General features: G+C 48.5%; 5 protein-coding genes across 5 annotated transcripts; 1 reads left to right on the forward strand and 4 right to left on the reverse strand.

The window, feature by feature from the left end:
• The first annotated feature begins 1,243 nt into the window (after positions 1-1,243).
• E1B28_010955 (uncharacterized protein) lies at positions 1,244-6,237 on the forward strand. The gene is made up of 3 exons (XM_043155943.1): positions 1,244-2,922; positions 2,995-3,454; positions 3,514-6,237. Exons 1-3 carry the CDS (start codon positions 1,426-1,428, stop codon positions 5,868-5,870), a joined length of 4,314 nt encoding a protein of 1,437 aa, XP_043005727.1. The 5' UTR covers positions 1,244-1,425; the 3' UTR covers positions 5,871-6,237.
• Positions 6,238-6,666: 429 nt separating this feature from the next.
• E1B28_010956 (uncharacterized protein) lies at positions 6,667-7,621 on the reverse strand (the record flags this gene model as incomplete). Its single annotated transcript, XM_043155944.1, has 2 exons — positions 6,667-6,776; positions 6,841-7,621. 2 exons carry the CDS (start codon positions 7,619-7,621, stop codon positions 6,667-6,669), a joined length of 891 nt encoding a protein of 296 aa, XP_043005728.1.
• Positions 7,622-8,413: 792 nt separating this feature from the next.
• On the reverse strand, positions 8,414-9,261 carry E1B28_010957 (uncharacterized protein; the record flags this gene model as incomplete). Its single annotated transcript, XM_043155945.1, has 5 exons — positions 8,414-8,541; positions 8,601-8,962; positions 9,019-9,076; positions 9,135-9,190; positions 9,254-9,261. 5 exons carry the CDS (start codon positions 9,259-9,261, stop codon positions 8,414-8,416), a joined length of 612 nt encoding a protein of 203 aa, XP_043005729.1.
• A 483-nt stretch (positions 9,262-9,744) lies between these two features.
• E1B28_010958 (uncharacterized protein) lies at positions 9,745-10,817 on the reverse strand (the record flags this gene model as incomplete). Its single annotated transcript, XM_043155946.1, has 4 exons — positions 9,745-9,881; positions 9,937-10,584; positions 10,634-10,719; positions 10,771-10,817. The coding sequence occupies 4 exons, from the start codon at positions 10,815-10,817 to the stop codon at positions 9,745-9,747; spliced, it is 918 nt and encodes a 305-aa protein (XP_043005730.1).
• Positions 10,818-11,214: 397 nt separating this feature from the next.
• Positions 11,215-11,787, reverse strand: E1B28_010959 (uncharacterized protein; the record flags this gene model as incomplete). Its single annotated transcript, XM_043155947.1, has 2 exons — positions 11,215-11,551; positions 11,606-11,787. 2 exons carry the CDS (start codon positions 11,785-11,787, stop codon positions 11,215-11,217), a joined length of 519 nt encoding a protein of 172 aa, XP_043005731.1.
• Positions 11,788-15,474: the final 3,687 nt, after the last annotated feature.

The raw sequence follows: 15,474 nt of genomic DNA on the forward strand, positions 1-15,474 counted from the left end.
GTACACCTACCTCCAAGAAAGCATCAAACGGGGTTCAAGCCTTGACTCCGGATTGAACATGCATTATGAGATTGCAAACAGTTAGTGTGACACAAATGTCCTGTGGTGTGTGTAATACGATAGGAGGAGCAGGTTCGTGAATCCAGTTCTCCCACATTCTGGATGTCATTATTTCTATGTGGTGATGGGTGAGCGGCGGCGTGAGTATCACAATGGAGGTGGGAGAGTGATCTTCTGCCTCGGATGAGAAGGGCGGAAGTTGGGCGGAGCCAAGGGTCCTTGAGATTCTCCGAAAACCTGCCTGGTAGTGGGATCACACTGACTTTGGCTCTACGGCGCGATCATCGCTTCAATCCATCGTAGTGTCCTCCTGACTTAGCTGGATTTCCATTCCCGTAGTACGGTTGACTAAAATACCGCGACAATGTTCCTACAATCCCTCCCATTATCGTCACTCCAAACACCAAGGAAGAGGGCCTTTTCTCTGCTTTCTGTTTACCGCTTTCCAAATGGTGATATTGAACGCTATCCCTGATATTGGTCTTGCCGCAGCGTTTAAAATCCTGATATGTGCAAGGATTGTCGGGTTCCTTGGCGAGACGGACGGAAAGTGTATCGGAATAAACATCAAAATCTGTCTGCTTTTATAGAATGCTTTCCGTGGTCAAGCGCTTTGGTTGACAGGAATTGCGTGATTCGAGAAGCGGTGAGCGTGTCGCAGGTGGAGTTAAATTTGGAGGCGGCCGAAAACCGTGCACCTCCACTCTTCGTTAAGGTGAGCAAAGACATACTTACCGTGGAGTCGAGAAGCTACTAGTCAGCCCTCCAGGGTCCAGTTCGTATCAAGTTGTTATATCCACAAGATTCCAGTACCGAGAACATGGAAGTCAGTTGGGACCCTCCAAATGCATGAACAGCCCTACAGAAAGCGGTATGTTGATTTCAACTTTTTGATAATGGCCACGGGACATATATATCTTCCGACAGATTGCTCAAGATATCTATGATGTGAGTGCATCGAGGCAGGGCCTGAAAAAGATATAAGACGGCAGTGCGATCTGTCCACGTCAAAAAATTCATAACCCGCTTGTAACAGTTCCTTAACGTCCTGCAAGTACCAACTCGACTCAGCATCAATGTTGGTGGGAGGAGGGCGACGAGGAACAGTCGTTGAACGAGAGACGCGGTCACGGTGAGGATTGACATGTACCAAGGGCTGACCTAACCCTAAGGCAACAGAGCAGCGACCTCGCCTCTCATTTCGCCATCCCCAGTATCGGGTCATCCATCCATGTTACACCCCACCAACTTGATTTCGTCACTATCCATCAACATCTTCACCTATTATTATTATTGAACGAGGATTAAAAGACAATAAGCTAACGCATATACAACGACTAAACACGACACCACGAAGCCGCAAAAATGGCACAACCCTCGTCTCCTTCATCGTTGACCTCACCAACGCGTAGAAGTGTCTGGTCTGCATATGCGCGACGTGAAGAAGATTATGAAACTCATGACATGCGAGGTTTTTCTTTTGGATCACCGACAAGTACGAGTGGACCATCGAGGAGTTTGAGTGTCAGTGATGGTGACGAGGAAGGAAATGGGGAAATTGAAGAAGAGGGGCACGGTCATAGAGGGGATGGCCACGAAAGAGGATTTAGAGGAAGGTCCTTGAAAGTGGTAGACACCACGCCCAGGCCGTCGTTCGCAACGGCGACACGCAGTCATCCATCGCAAGGCTCGTCGCCAACGAAGCATCCTTCAAGCTCGCATTCATCGTCAAGATCTCCGCCGATAGATGAGGTTGATGGTTCAGACCACGATCGTTCCGTTTCTGACGAACATCAGCATCCAGAGGAACTAAATGCCGCAAGTGTAGGCGACGACGGCACTCATCATCATAATGAATATCATGACCAAGAGCACGATGACGACGAATACTACTACGATTCTTCCGAGGACTGTTCATACACCTATTCCGATGACAGTGGATCCCTCGACATTGAGGTATCGTCGGCTCAATACGACCTAGATGGACTCGTAGAAGGACCTGCGATTAATCCACGGCTCATTCCCAGTATTCATAGCAGCAGTGGAAGCCGTAGCACGAGCATTCGGCGGAAAGGCAGTTCTGCAACTGAGAGCCACTGGAGTGGGCGGAGTGGATATGGAAGTATCACCGACAGAAAAGGGAGTGTCGTCAGTGTTTGGTCCTACGTGGCGGGGTCAGGCGTTGAAGGAAGACAGAGCTACTATTCTTCTGGGGAACTCCCGCCAAGCGACAACGTCAGTGCCACTGGGGATTCCCATGAAGAAGACTGGAGACGACTACTGGGACCAGCACCAGTGGCTAACAGCACGCTGCCACTATCACCAGATTCGCCGCACTTTACTGTTCCCAACGAACTTATTGACGACGCCTCCGCGTCAGCTTCTTCTCGTGAAGATGCCGCGAGCGACTACGATATACCTTACATCACTCAAGATTTTGATCAACAACCAGACTTTGTTTCTGTTGCATCTGGCGCAACTGGCTTTACTTCAATTTCCTCCCCGACTTCTTCGGCATCATATCCCTCCACCGGGTCATCGTTAGTTCTACATTCTTTCAGTGGTTCTTCGGTCTCCGGGTCCGCCTCTGGATCCGGATCTTCTAGTACCCATCACTATTCCCAATCGCGGTCGACCATGGATTCATATGGATCAAGTGATAGGCCTCTTCCACTCCCACCATTTCTGCAACAGCAGCTAAATCAACAACGGAAGAAGAGTTTGCCAGGAGGTCTAAACCCGAATCTTTGGGAGCTAACGAACAAAACGGCGTTTTCCAAGTCACCTCTCAGCACTGGAATTAGAGCAAAAGCAAGGGAACAGCCTCCTAGCATGATGAGCGCGTTGTCTACAGGTAGTTTGGTGAGGTTTCATCTACAACGTCTCTAGCTCCCGGTAATCTGACTCCTTTCCCTTTTCTCGTCTTATTGTCAGAGTTCCTCCCTCAATTTCCCCCATGACGACTCGTTTGCTCGTGTCCTGAACGCCTGGGGTGGGAAAAGTTACAGAGACTTAAGAAAGGAATGGGTATTTCGTAGAGAGCGTTCGGGCAGCTTTGGAAGTTCAACTAGCAGCTCCTCGAGTTCATCGAGGACAAGTCGTGTCCGTGGTGTTCAACTTGGCATGGCCGTGCCCTCGCAAGAAAGTTGGAGCAATTATTTATTGGGGATGTTTGTGGTGATAAGGGAGGAGATTGGGCGTGAAGGAGTTGTCGCCGCTTCTTCCTCACCCAAGCCACTGCCAAAATCGTCCGCAGACATTCAGAAATTAGGGTCGAATAAGGACTTAGACGGCGAAAATTTGAAATCCGAAAAGAGTCGGGAGAAGGGCAAAGCAAAGGAAGAAAGCTTGGGTGAGGGTCAAAGCGAGCGGAAAATGGGCGTAGATACGGTTTGTGAGTATCGATCGTTCTACTTTGATCTTTATGTTAACTGTCCCCCTTCATTCAATCAGTCGATTCCCGAAATAAGCTGAAGTACTCAAAATCGAAATCCTCGTCTCATTCTCAAGCTCCAACGCTTGGCCCCACACCTAAGTCATCGTCTCAGCTGTACGGTGTTGGCAAGTCACTGCAGCAGAGAATAGTTATTCGAAAGCTGAACGACAACGTTCGTCGAAGTGATCAGACCAAGACTAAGACTGGACTTAATGCTGTCGGCGCAACATTCTCAACTCCGACAGAAGACCACACAATCGCCTCGTCCAGATCACCTACATCCACTTCAACTTATTCGAGTGGCCTTGCCTCTGAATCTCCCTCCATTACTGTTTCCCCACCCGAATCTTCATCGTCTCAATCCCCCTTCACATCTGCACCACAGTCGATCACCACATCCTCTTCCAAGGATGACCTGCCCTCCAAAGAACCTGAAATGTCGCGTAGTGCATTGCTCCATATCCCTTCACACCCTCTCGGTTACGATCCTCTTCACCCTGCTGTCATCGTTCATAAGCATTCTAGAGTTGCGGCGTTTTCTGTTAGCCGTCACCATCGGAGCTCCGGTCGTGCAGGTGCGAGATCGAGAATGGTAATTATGTTAGCGCAGAAAAGTGTTCAAGAGGCATTCACTAATACGGAAACGACGAAGAAGTTCATGGAAACTGCGTTGTTGATGAGTTTTGATGGACCGAAGAAGCGGCGGGAGAAGGAGAGGGCTCAACAAAAGGAGAAGAATGTGACTGGGTTGGGGAGTGGAAATGAGAAAGGAAAGAGGAAGGACAAGCAGAGGGAGAAAGAGAAAGAGAAAGGGAAGGATAAGTACAAGGACAAAAAGGACAATCTTAGATTGAAAATCCGAAGTGAAGGGCAAATTCACCTTAGTGACGAGGATGGTGGGAAGAGCTCAATGAAGTCAGGTGGTAGCAGTCGATCAAGGCTACATTTCCCCAAATCCCCCTCGAAATCTCTAGGAACCAAGTCAGCTCCTGCAAATATCAATGGCGAGGATGAACTCGACTTGGAGCATAGCAATGCGATCGTTTCAGGCGACCACAATTTTCTACATCGAAGAGCTTCGTCGTCAGTTCTGCCGAGGTCTCCCTCGGCTTCTGTTGGTTTGACAGCTGCTCGGGGTAACCCATTGGCAACAGATGATGGCGAACAGGGAGAGACTGAAAATGAACACATTAGCCCTCTTCGCCCCAAGTACATTCGTGAACATGACTACTATAAAGCCTATGGGACACTCGACAGACATTCCAGTCTAGAATCACCCCCACCAACGCGTACTCGCCGAACCTCCAACTCAAGTCTATTTAAGCGGCTCCTTCCCTGGGCCGATACGACGAAAGTCAGCAGCGGAAGTGAGCTTACTTCATCCGTCTCATCCCATGCCGTTGTTGGTTCTTCATCCAGCCTCGGGATCATGAACAATGCATACGTCCCTCCCTGGATGACATTCCTGACGCGGGAGCAGCAAGAGCAGCACAAGAGAGCGGAGTCTGCGATGGGAACGCTGAAGACGTCGTTCGAGAATGTCGGCTTGCTACCGACTTTGAGAGAGGGCGGAGACCGAGAGAAGGAGAAACCGAAAGAGAGAGACAAGGAAAAGAAGGAACGAACTTCGCTCAGGAAGCCTGGTGGTAAAGAAAGAGATAGAGAGAACGACGTGCTCAGCACTGTGCCGCACGAATCACTCTTCATGCTGCTTCCCCTTTGGCCTGGGGAAACCGATGCATATTCGCAGCATTATTTCCCGTTCGAAATGCCCCATGTACCTTCAGAGGATCGGATGTTTTTATTGGTATACTACAAGGTCTTACCTCGGGAAATGTCGACCATGCTGAACCCCAATCAGCGAAACCCTCAGCCTATTCTAGACAAGCGCAATATCCTTCTTCCCAGCTTTCATATCGTTGCACGACAGGTCCCTTACACAGAACTCCAAAACTCTGGTATACGTCTTCCAGACCAAGGACTTGCAGTGTCGGGGCCCCTGGAACAAGCTTACAATACTTCTCCGAAACGTCCCAAAGATGGCTTATCCTCCGCACCGACTTCATTACCATCCCAATCACGCGTGCCTCTCGCTGGAGTGCCCGTACGTGATTGTTTGATGGGTTCGTGCTACTCCCGTGAAACTGGGATCGAGTTCGATCCCGAGGCCCTGATTGAACTAGGGTTGTGTAGTGTGTTGAAGGAGGATGACATTCCAGCCACGCTCCCGCCTGGAATGTGTGAAGAGGAGGTAGAAAGGTCTATTACGGTCAAGTTGTCTGCAGTTGGAAGTGCGGTGGTGGAAATGGTCTGGGCGGGTGGTCTGGCGTTGACGAGCTTTGAGCCGGTCGGAGAAGGAATACGGACGAAATAACACCGAACGGGGTGGATTCTTGTTCTTTTTCTTTCCATAGCACTTTGATCTTAATCGCCCTTGTTTAAATGTTCTGTTTTCGGGGGTCTTTACATTACATCTAGTTCTTACACGCGTGGATTAATACTTAGATATATAGTTGTTTCTGATTATCTCCACTATTTACCATCGCACATTCTTTATTCTTCGCATAATTGTTATTTTGTCTCATTGCATCTTGCCATGTAGCTGTATCGAGTACACATTTTTCTCTTTTCTGTGATGCAACTCCACTCACACTGTAGGCTGTACTTGAGAGTACAAAGCGACGCGGTGTTACTGTAATGCCTACTAAGATACAGTACCTCAATTCAGAACGAGAGACTGCCTTGGGAAAGTTGGAGAAATTTACCCGAATACACCCTTTTTTCAGCTAGACTGCGCAATACAGCATGTACACCATCGTTTGCTGTCCCTGCGTGACACCAGCAACCACAGCCGCGGTTCTTAAAGGTTCCCATCATCCCGCGAAGGATCTACTCTCTGAATTGTCGATCTTACTGGTCTCATCATGAATATCCACAGATCGCGGAGGTAACACAATGACCATCCGGTCCGATATCATCGAGTCCGAAACCGAAACCTTATACATGAAAGTAGAATATAGTCAACATAGTCAAAAGGTTAGTTTACACGGTTTCTCAATCTCAGTACATTGCGTGCAGTTTTCTTAAGAAATACAGGAAATATGATGCTGTTATACAAGTCCATGAGAGCCATGCTCATAGTTTAATCGTCATTTCCACCGACCATCTCCCTACTTGCAAAGCGTCTTTTTATGCCTTGTGAGGACGTGTTTCTGGACAAAGCCTCGTCCGCATTTGTGGCAGGTATGCCGCTTCAAGCCCGTATGGGCGTCAATATGATCTTGATAGCAACCAACAAGAGACCAACATTAGCAAGGTGGACGACAATAAAGAACGGGACTTACTCTTCAGGTTATGGCGAGCAGTAAATGTGGAATTGCATAATCCACACTGATACACAGCTTGTCTCGCGCGACGCTTTCGTGCAGCCTGGGTAATGGCGGGGGAACCAACAGCACGAAACTCCTGCTGTCGAAAATCAAGAGGTTGCTGTTGTATTCCTGAAACGAAGGAAGTATAGGGTTGGTAACTTGCATCGAAACCATCGTTCCCTGAGATAAGAATAGGTGTCTCAGGTAGTTCCGAAGCTGCGGGATATGATATTGTTGGGGGGGCATTGTCCATGAAAGATGATTGGCCAAAAAGCTCGTCAGTGGTAGTACTTTGCAGAGTTTCCCCGGTGTAATGGTTGCATGTCGAGAATTGAGAATTGAGGATACCGATATCTCTAGCTACATTGTCTTCACTGGTGTTCGTGTGGTATTTGGAGCCCATCCCGAAACAAAAATAGGTGTAGTACAGGGGGAACCCATTTCCCGGCTCATCAACCAGGTGAGTGTAGTCCGTTGAGATGGATTCGCACTGAGGAGAAGCTGTAAACGTACAGCTCACCGAAGGGGATATGTCTGGTTGTGGGATATGTGTCCAATGCGCTTGGTGAGTCGCACTGAAATCAACTTGTCCTGAATAAGGTTCAAGAGATGGAGGAAGATACACCAACGATCCCATGTCGGGTGGGGTGGGCTTGGTTTGGATAGGCGGAAAACAGCAGGCACTCTGCTTTGACAGGGTAAATGGGACCCTATCACCGTCGCATGTGGCAATATCACCAATAGGAACGTCCATACGTGCTGGTGGATGTACACTATTCAGTGAACAGCTTGTAAACTAAGGCGTCGATCTAAGTCGAGGGGCAATAGCACCAATGAATTGTCAACTGGCTTTCATGCAGCTACTAGCCCTTTCAACAAGATGAGAAAAATCGTTCAGAGGTTTGCTGTTTTCCAGACTCACCTCAGTAAGAAACAACGCAGACCGCACGACCGTCTGGAGGCATACAACTTGGTCAATATCATCCTTAAGTATGATAACCCATTCTTTTTGTGCTGTTGGCAGCTGTTACCAGCTGTAGATACCATTCAGGTGGCGCATCTTGGGACGAAAATAACGGTGTCGAACGTGATTATCACTATGTCCGTTTCCTACTTGAAGCTGTCGTTGGGCTAGAATTGCGCATAAAATAAAGTTTTCAAGAGGTTAGCAAGAGCATACTGCGATTCAGTAATGACTAACCGGTCCGTGAAAACTTGAAGCCAGTTGCTGAGCGACTAAGGAAAGCTGTTGACGGACCACTCCAGCCTGCCCAGTAGCGGTAATAGGTGATAAATGAATATTTGAATGTTGACACCAATTGAATTATTGATAAGCGAATGGTAAAAAGCGAAAAGCGATATCATTGGCTAGTGGGAGACAAGGGGGTGACGACATTACTCAGCTGAAGTGACATGAAAAAAAACTTTCGGAATAAAACGATGTTCAGATGAATGAGAACTACGAAATGGGAGGGAGTCGTAGGGTATATAGTGTAAAGAACAAATTGAGTGGGGTGAGGTGATAATCAATCTTTCCATCGGCTTTCTAGTACGGTCTCCTGTTACAACTTTTCCTGCCTTTGCCGTGTCGTGTGAGATCAGAACGGGACCTGAAAGATTTACTGCATTTCGCGCAAGGGTAGGGCCTTTCGTCATTATGGGACCGCATATGATCTGGGAAAAGGTCTCAACTCAGCACACTTCAATGAAGACGACAACCACGAACAACGCACATAGCCAGTTGTGTCTCTCGGTGAATCCCTGAGACGTGCACCCAGGCACACCGCAGAAGAACGTAGGTTCCTTCTGCCGTTGAGAAATAGCGGCGGTAGTCACCGCGGGTGATCCAACCGGACGCGGAGAGGCGAGGAAATGCTGGTTCGTGAAGGTCTGAGACTGTGAAGGGGGGGGTGGGTGCATGACGCCATTCCAGTTGAAGCTCTCCTGACTCGAAGCAGAAGTGGGGGATGAGAATGACACGCTTGAGGTCGAGTCAGGACTTGATTGAATGGGGCTTGTGGGCGAGTAAACCCCAGTGTTGTGTAGCGGCGCTGGTTGAATACTAAGTGGACCACCAGTATTGGCCAGTAAGAGGCTGTGAATAGGATTGATGCTTTAGTTGCGAACAAAAGTAAGGACGTCCTTTCTCACATATTCAAACAATGTGAACAATGTTCCGGCCTGTATGATTGTCCATGATAAGGGCAACCTTCGTAGGAAACAAAGCGTCAACACAAGGCGATGAAACCCGGTGTAAAAATCCTCACGAGGCGAGGCGGTGGGAGCGCCAAAAAGATAACTGCCACTGTGGTGATAAGAGCGACTAAATCCGTAAGAACTATCATCAGTCTCGATCCATACCCAAACTTCTGAGTAGATTACTCACTCGTTCATGATGAGGATATCGAAGAATCTGCGAGGGAGGAGGAAAATTCGCCTTCATTTCGTTCAAATATATACCAAGCCACATAAGCTGTTCTGCTGTAGGAATATGCACTCAAAGAAAAAGGGAAAAAAAGAGTAATAGACCGAAGCCGTGACGTGACCTCCTCAGGTCTGCTTGGTCCAGATCTGCTCGCGGTGGGGCCTCGAGGAATATGATGAATAACGGATTGCAGAATAACGCAGAGGACGAGCAAGCAACGATTTCTGTGCGTGGACTTCTGAGGCGCTAACCACACTTGCACAGACACTCCGTATTGTGTTTGTAGTAGCAGAAAATTATTTTTTTTTCGAAGCGTGACACGATTATGATGCCGAAGGGGTAAGAGTTACAACAGAATGTTTTCAAAGACATATTAGAGCCTGTGGATGATGCTGTTGAATTAGATTACGGTTTCGGTAATGAGGTGGATGATGTCGCATCAGCCACGAACTTTATGAAAAAGGGGATGAATGGTGGGGGATATCTCTACAGGTCTTTTCGTGTCGTCGGCGGTCATGCTTTGTAACAAACCCGCGCTGGCATCCTTTGCAGGGATAGGGACGAACGCCCAGATGTGAGTGGATATGATCTAGGACGATCAAGATTAGACAGGACAGCAAGGTGAAGATGATGTAATTGTTCACTCTTCAGATTATGCCCGGCGGTGAATCTGGCATCGCAGAAACGACACACATGAGGCGTTGGTCGGCCAGGAGTCCTTCGAGATATTGCTGCCTCCACCACAGCAGGTGGGGCCACGAAGGCACGTTGGACGGCAGCGTTGTCGGCAGGTGTTGTTAACGTAATGAGACGACCGTCCGCCAAAGTCGTATAAGAACCTGGTAATTGTATCCCATATTCATGGGACCTCGTATCGTATAGCGCTGTAGGTAGTCGATGATAGCATCTTTCGAGATGACCCTCATCTGGGTCAGCCGTGCTGTAAATGAAATCGCCTGACGACGAGGACAGAGAACGACATGGATGGCATGACTGGGAAAAAACTGATGGACGTGAAACTGGCGGAGCATTGGGCGGAATGTTCGATACCGCCACGATTGAATTTGAGTGGGAGTACTGAGGGGTGGCCACAGTCTCAGGATGCTGATTGGATGGCGTGACAGGAATTGGCGACGGAGAAAAGCTGTTGTAATCCTGTACGGAATCGAATCGGTCCTCCTTGTGCAACCTGCAGTCCACTTGGCCCTGTGGATAAGCGTCCTCGTGCAAGAAGTGGTCGACATCAGAAGATTGGGAAAGAGATGCCAATCCGTGAGTGGCGAGATCACCGTCTTGAACTTTATCAGACGTATGGCCCAGATTATTAAGTGACCAGCTCACCACCAGATTCATGAATTCGCTTCGGCTGACCTCTTCCCATCCCGAAAGTATGGTCAATCGCTTCAGGCTGCTTGTGTGCTTCCCGGCTTTGATAGATTGTGAGTCAATGAAAAACGTTAGAAAGCGTCGCAACCCACCCTGAAAAATCCCAAGAATATCCGGAAAAAGTGTTCGAGTTCGCCATAATTTAGAAACGTCAACGTAGAGAGTGGTAGAGAGCGAGCGAGGTTGTTGATGCAGGATAGGCCTGTTCAGGAATAAGAGCCAAGTACGGAGAGCTGAGAATCAATTAGAAGTGAGCGATCACACCGCTGATGCTGCTATTGTTCCAACACCGGCTCGTTACAGAATCGTATAACCACTGCCAGTCCTCCAACTATGATGAAGAAGCGATGCAGAAATTCCACGAGGGAATCGGCAAAAAGGAAGGTTTATATCCCATCCCTTGCCAGTGTTGACTTTGCACCGTTTACTGCATGGGAACTACCAGGCGTGAACGCTCGCAACAACACGACTTTCCCCCCGTCCCTATCAAATTAGCGACGATGAAAGGCTAAACAAAGTCGAGGAGAGCCTCCACTCTATATCAAGGACACACGGTCGCGGAGAAGAGAACTATGGGTCTGGTCGTCGATGCCAGACGGAAGGGTTGTGCCGTCATGCTGAAAACTATTGGTGAAAAATTGCCAGGTTATTCGGCTTGGGGGATATAGGACGAAAGCACCAATGAGAGATCGTGCGACCAGGACCAGCAGAGGCAGTCGCATGATGCTATCGAAGCAAATCGTCACCTTCTTCGGCCACCGGATGCCACCTTTCTCATGCCAAAGCAGGAATTCGAAGACGATTATCGAGAAACAGATGTCGCGATACCGAAGAGGTGGATCTGATCCACTGTCCGTTGGATAACCGTCCTTGCTTGGTAAGAAGTCAGTCAGATCAAGTATGCCAAGCAGATGAACGAGAATTCACATCTCAGATTCCGTATTCCAGACATGGTCGGTGTTTCCAATCTTGCAATTGCGCTCTGTAATAGCTTTGGGGTGATGGTGGTTGATTTCATCGTAGGAGACAGTCGACATAAATATCCTTCGACCCTGAATCATACTCCATATCGAGTACGTCGACGACAGAACCTTGAACTTCCGAAGCATTGTGGCGTTCGCTTCTCACCGGTCCTCGGACATCTTCTCTCTGCCCAGTGAAGGGCCACAAAGGACGAAAAAAGGACTTCCCTCGCACGCCGTGCACCCCTGGTTGTAATACCACGACTTCGTTATTGGAACCGGTTTTTTTTTTTGTAAATGACAATGACATCGGCAAGACAATCCACATTGCAGAAGACAGCGGAACCTGCTGACAGGGCTGGAGGTAAGTGTTATATTGGTTGTCGGCCTTGAGTTGGGATTGTCGGTTAAAATCCAAGTTAGCTAAAGATAGCAATGTTCTCCAAGCTAGGAGCTATTTCCGATTGGGTTGTTCGGGGCCGCGTAGAAAGCGTCCTTGCAGGCGGCGTGGCCAATTCCTTGGCATGCATACAATGGGGCGTGTCCAATCCGTTGTGGAAAGTAGAATGCGCCGGGAAATCCAACAGGGAATGTTCCAGATAGATGTTTTCCATAAGATTGAAGAAAGAAAAATCGCTCCTAAAAACCTTCCGGCCATAGAATCAGCCGCCCATCATATGAGGATATGAAGCCTTCCTGCGCACTCCGTCCAGCGACTATTTGCGCCATTGTTGGTTACGAGCGGTTACGGTGGTTGTTTAGTTTCCTATGGCGTCAATCGAACCAAAGCTGAACTAGACAGGGATAGGTAGAGAAAGCCTGAAGTGCGCACCATCAGCTAGACCAAGCTGACAGGCGACATAATACTTGGTTGCCCGCACTGGAACGTTTCGTATGTTCTCAAGATCATCGAGTTATGAAGGTTAGTCTGAGCAACTTCCCGACGGCCAGAACATCCAATGCCTGCAACCTGTTAATTATAAGGGCTCTTCTCATCACACTCTGTCTGAGATTCCAAGACTTACCAAAGGTTCATAGCGTCTACTTGCAAGTTAAACTCCTCATTTACTGACGGGATTGTCCTTGAAGACGGAGTACTGTTGAAGAAGCCCGCCTACTCTGGTAGCTCTGGTCGACGGTCGACCAAGGAAGAGGAGGGAAGTACTCGTTGACACTGCTGTGTGTTGTGCCAGTGCAAGCCAATATGAATCTCCATTATCCGCCGGCTCTCATGCTGAGTTCAAATTTTTAGGTTTCCGCGTCGTTTATCCCCACTTGATGATTCACCTCAGACTCAAACTGGTTCTTCAAGCTAACCCGCTAAGGAGGATAATCCGTTCGTTCATCTTTATGTGCCGCAGGAGTACCTTTCGCGTTGTCTACAACTCCAACCATCAGCCAGGATCCCCTGCAGCGACCACTGCAGCTCAAGAACACTCAAAGCTTCTCGAGGACGGGGCCTGAGTCGGAGGCGTGAAGGGTTTGGGAAGTATAGCTCCGCCATCACCAGTCTGGCTTTCGTACGATTTTTTCCCTATCACGCCGGTTCGTTTACTAGGCACTCAGGATACTTCGCTGACCAGACTACTCTCTAGAACACATCAACAATAGGAGTAAATATTTGGAAATATAAATACACCGCATGAAGAAGCCGAATATAAATCCTGGTACTAGCTATCAACAGCTGGTCCCGTCCACATCATCAACGAGGATTCGGGAAGAAGGTGAAGCTGTTGTGAGTTGGCTCAGCTATCCTTTCATTCGCTGGCCTGTTTGCGATAAAGCATCGAACAAGAACCTTCCTGGAGAGCTATCGCATCTGGTTGAAATAGGTTCTTCCTATAGAAACGGCGAACGGGTCGCTGAGAGCTGCGGACCATAGTGGCCATAGGGATCTTTAAAACGCTATCCAAGTCTCAGTCTCGGTCTCAGCTTCACAGGTGGCCGTCTGTCTGCACCGGGTGTGGAACACCATAACCGTTTTTCCGTTTTGCTGAACCGTGATCTCCCTTCTGAGAACAGTCCATCTTGGTCCTTTTCATCTTGGATTGCTCGTGCCTGTACCGAGGGGGTTTATACATGCTGTCGTGCTCAGTGAAGTGATCTCATCTGAACGATCAACATTCATGCCAACAATGGTGTCAACCGTGGGGTCTCGACCAGTGGAGAGTTGGTCACCCTTGGCTGGTGATGAGCATCGATACCAGGTTCCATGTCGGAAAAGGTACAAACATCTACCCGTGACAATACCGATGAACAGTGACTTGGAAGGATGTGGCAAGAAGATAGATGATTGGGAGTTGCTCAAAGTCGAAGCTGTCGACAGGATCATCGGACAATGATGTGGCAGGAGTTAGAGGCTCATCGCATCTGAAAATCAAGGCGATGTCGTCAATAATGGAACGACGGGAAACTTGGAGTCGTCTTGAAGGCGAAAACAGGGAGGGGAGTTCTCGAACAATTCGCTGAGAGCGCCTGTCGTATACCACCACAATTCACGTCAGAGATTGTCTTCGTCGAACCATCTATTCAATGGAAATGATAGATCCTGTCATTTCTATTCAAACAGAAGTACCTTACGAGAACCCTACGCACGCCACGGCGTCAGTGGTGACTGGCAAATCATAGCCTATATGATCGCAATGGATGAAAATAATGCAAGCGCTAACCCACAGGTTGACGGACGGATGATCGCCATCGCCGGGTGATAATATAGTGCCGATGCTGACTCCAATGGATTTAGGACGTTGACGACTGGGCCCAAAGTCTGATGAGAGTAAGACCTTTACTACACCATTCACAGCCAGACAATCTCATGCTTACGGGAGCATCCCAGGAGTTTGATGAATCAAAGTCATGAGTCTTCGAAACGATACTTAGTTGGAGAGCTGAGCGGAAACCCACCATTGGAGCGGGTGTTCCTGCGGGATATTGTCGACATTCTGGTGTAGACTGGCTGCTGGAACTTCTCATGTAACCAGGAAGAGGGGACTATTATAGTATTTCTCCCTTCTGAGGGTCCGGAATCACAGGGACGAGTAGGCCTAGGGGCCTCACGCTCGCGAAAATACTGTCAGCTGATGAAGATGATATATGTACCATCTTTTTACTTAAAAGACATAAATTCCTCGTTCACCCGATCCTTGGTTCCGGTCTTCGACGGTAATCGACCTGATAAGTTGTAAAATGCCCAAGACAAGTTAGGATCAGTTCATTCACCTTTCTGAATTTGAACGCCCTTTTTGTTAAGTCATTTCTGATGGACGCTAGACGCCCATGGCATCAGACGATATAAATTAAAACGCCACCAGAGACCACAGGCCCAGAATCAAGTTCGGCAAAGGTTTAGAAGGTGTCGCTGGACCCTCAACTTGGAGCTCAAGGCCTCAATGTGTGGTGATGAATACCCGTACCGAGAAAATCGGCACGGAATTGCTTCGGAGCTTCAGTGAGTCACTTATAACCGTATGGGCACCCTCAGACGCGCAACATAAATTACGTTGACGACGGAATGGAGTCGGTGTACTTTGGGTGTACTTGTCGAGATTGGAAGGCGCGAGTTATATTGCTTATGGTCCTAAACATGTACATAATCGACGGGGAGTGAAAGTACCGGGAGGACTTACATGCTACAGGTCGCACCAGTTAGTAGCTCGGCACTGGAGAGAATCTTCATTGCGGTCTCAAGAATCCGTCCGAAAGTTGCGGCTGGGAACAAGTTGGGGAATGTCGTTAATACTTACCCACGCCACTCAGCCCGCTTGTGTTTGAGCGCTTAGTGGCGCTTGGGTAGTTTGAACACGATTTTTGGTGGAAAATCCAGACCAGGTTGCT

The sequence above is a fragment of the Marasmius oreades genome, chromosome 7, assembly GCF_018924745.1.
Source record: "Marasmius oreades isolate 03SP1 chromosome 7, whole genome shotgun sequence".
In the NCBI taxonomy this organism is placed as follows: Eukaryota; Fungi; Basidiomycota; class Agaricomycetes; order Agaricales; family Marasmiaceae; genus Marasmius; species Marasmius oreades.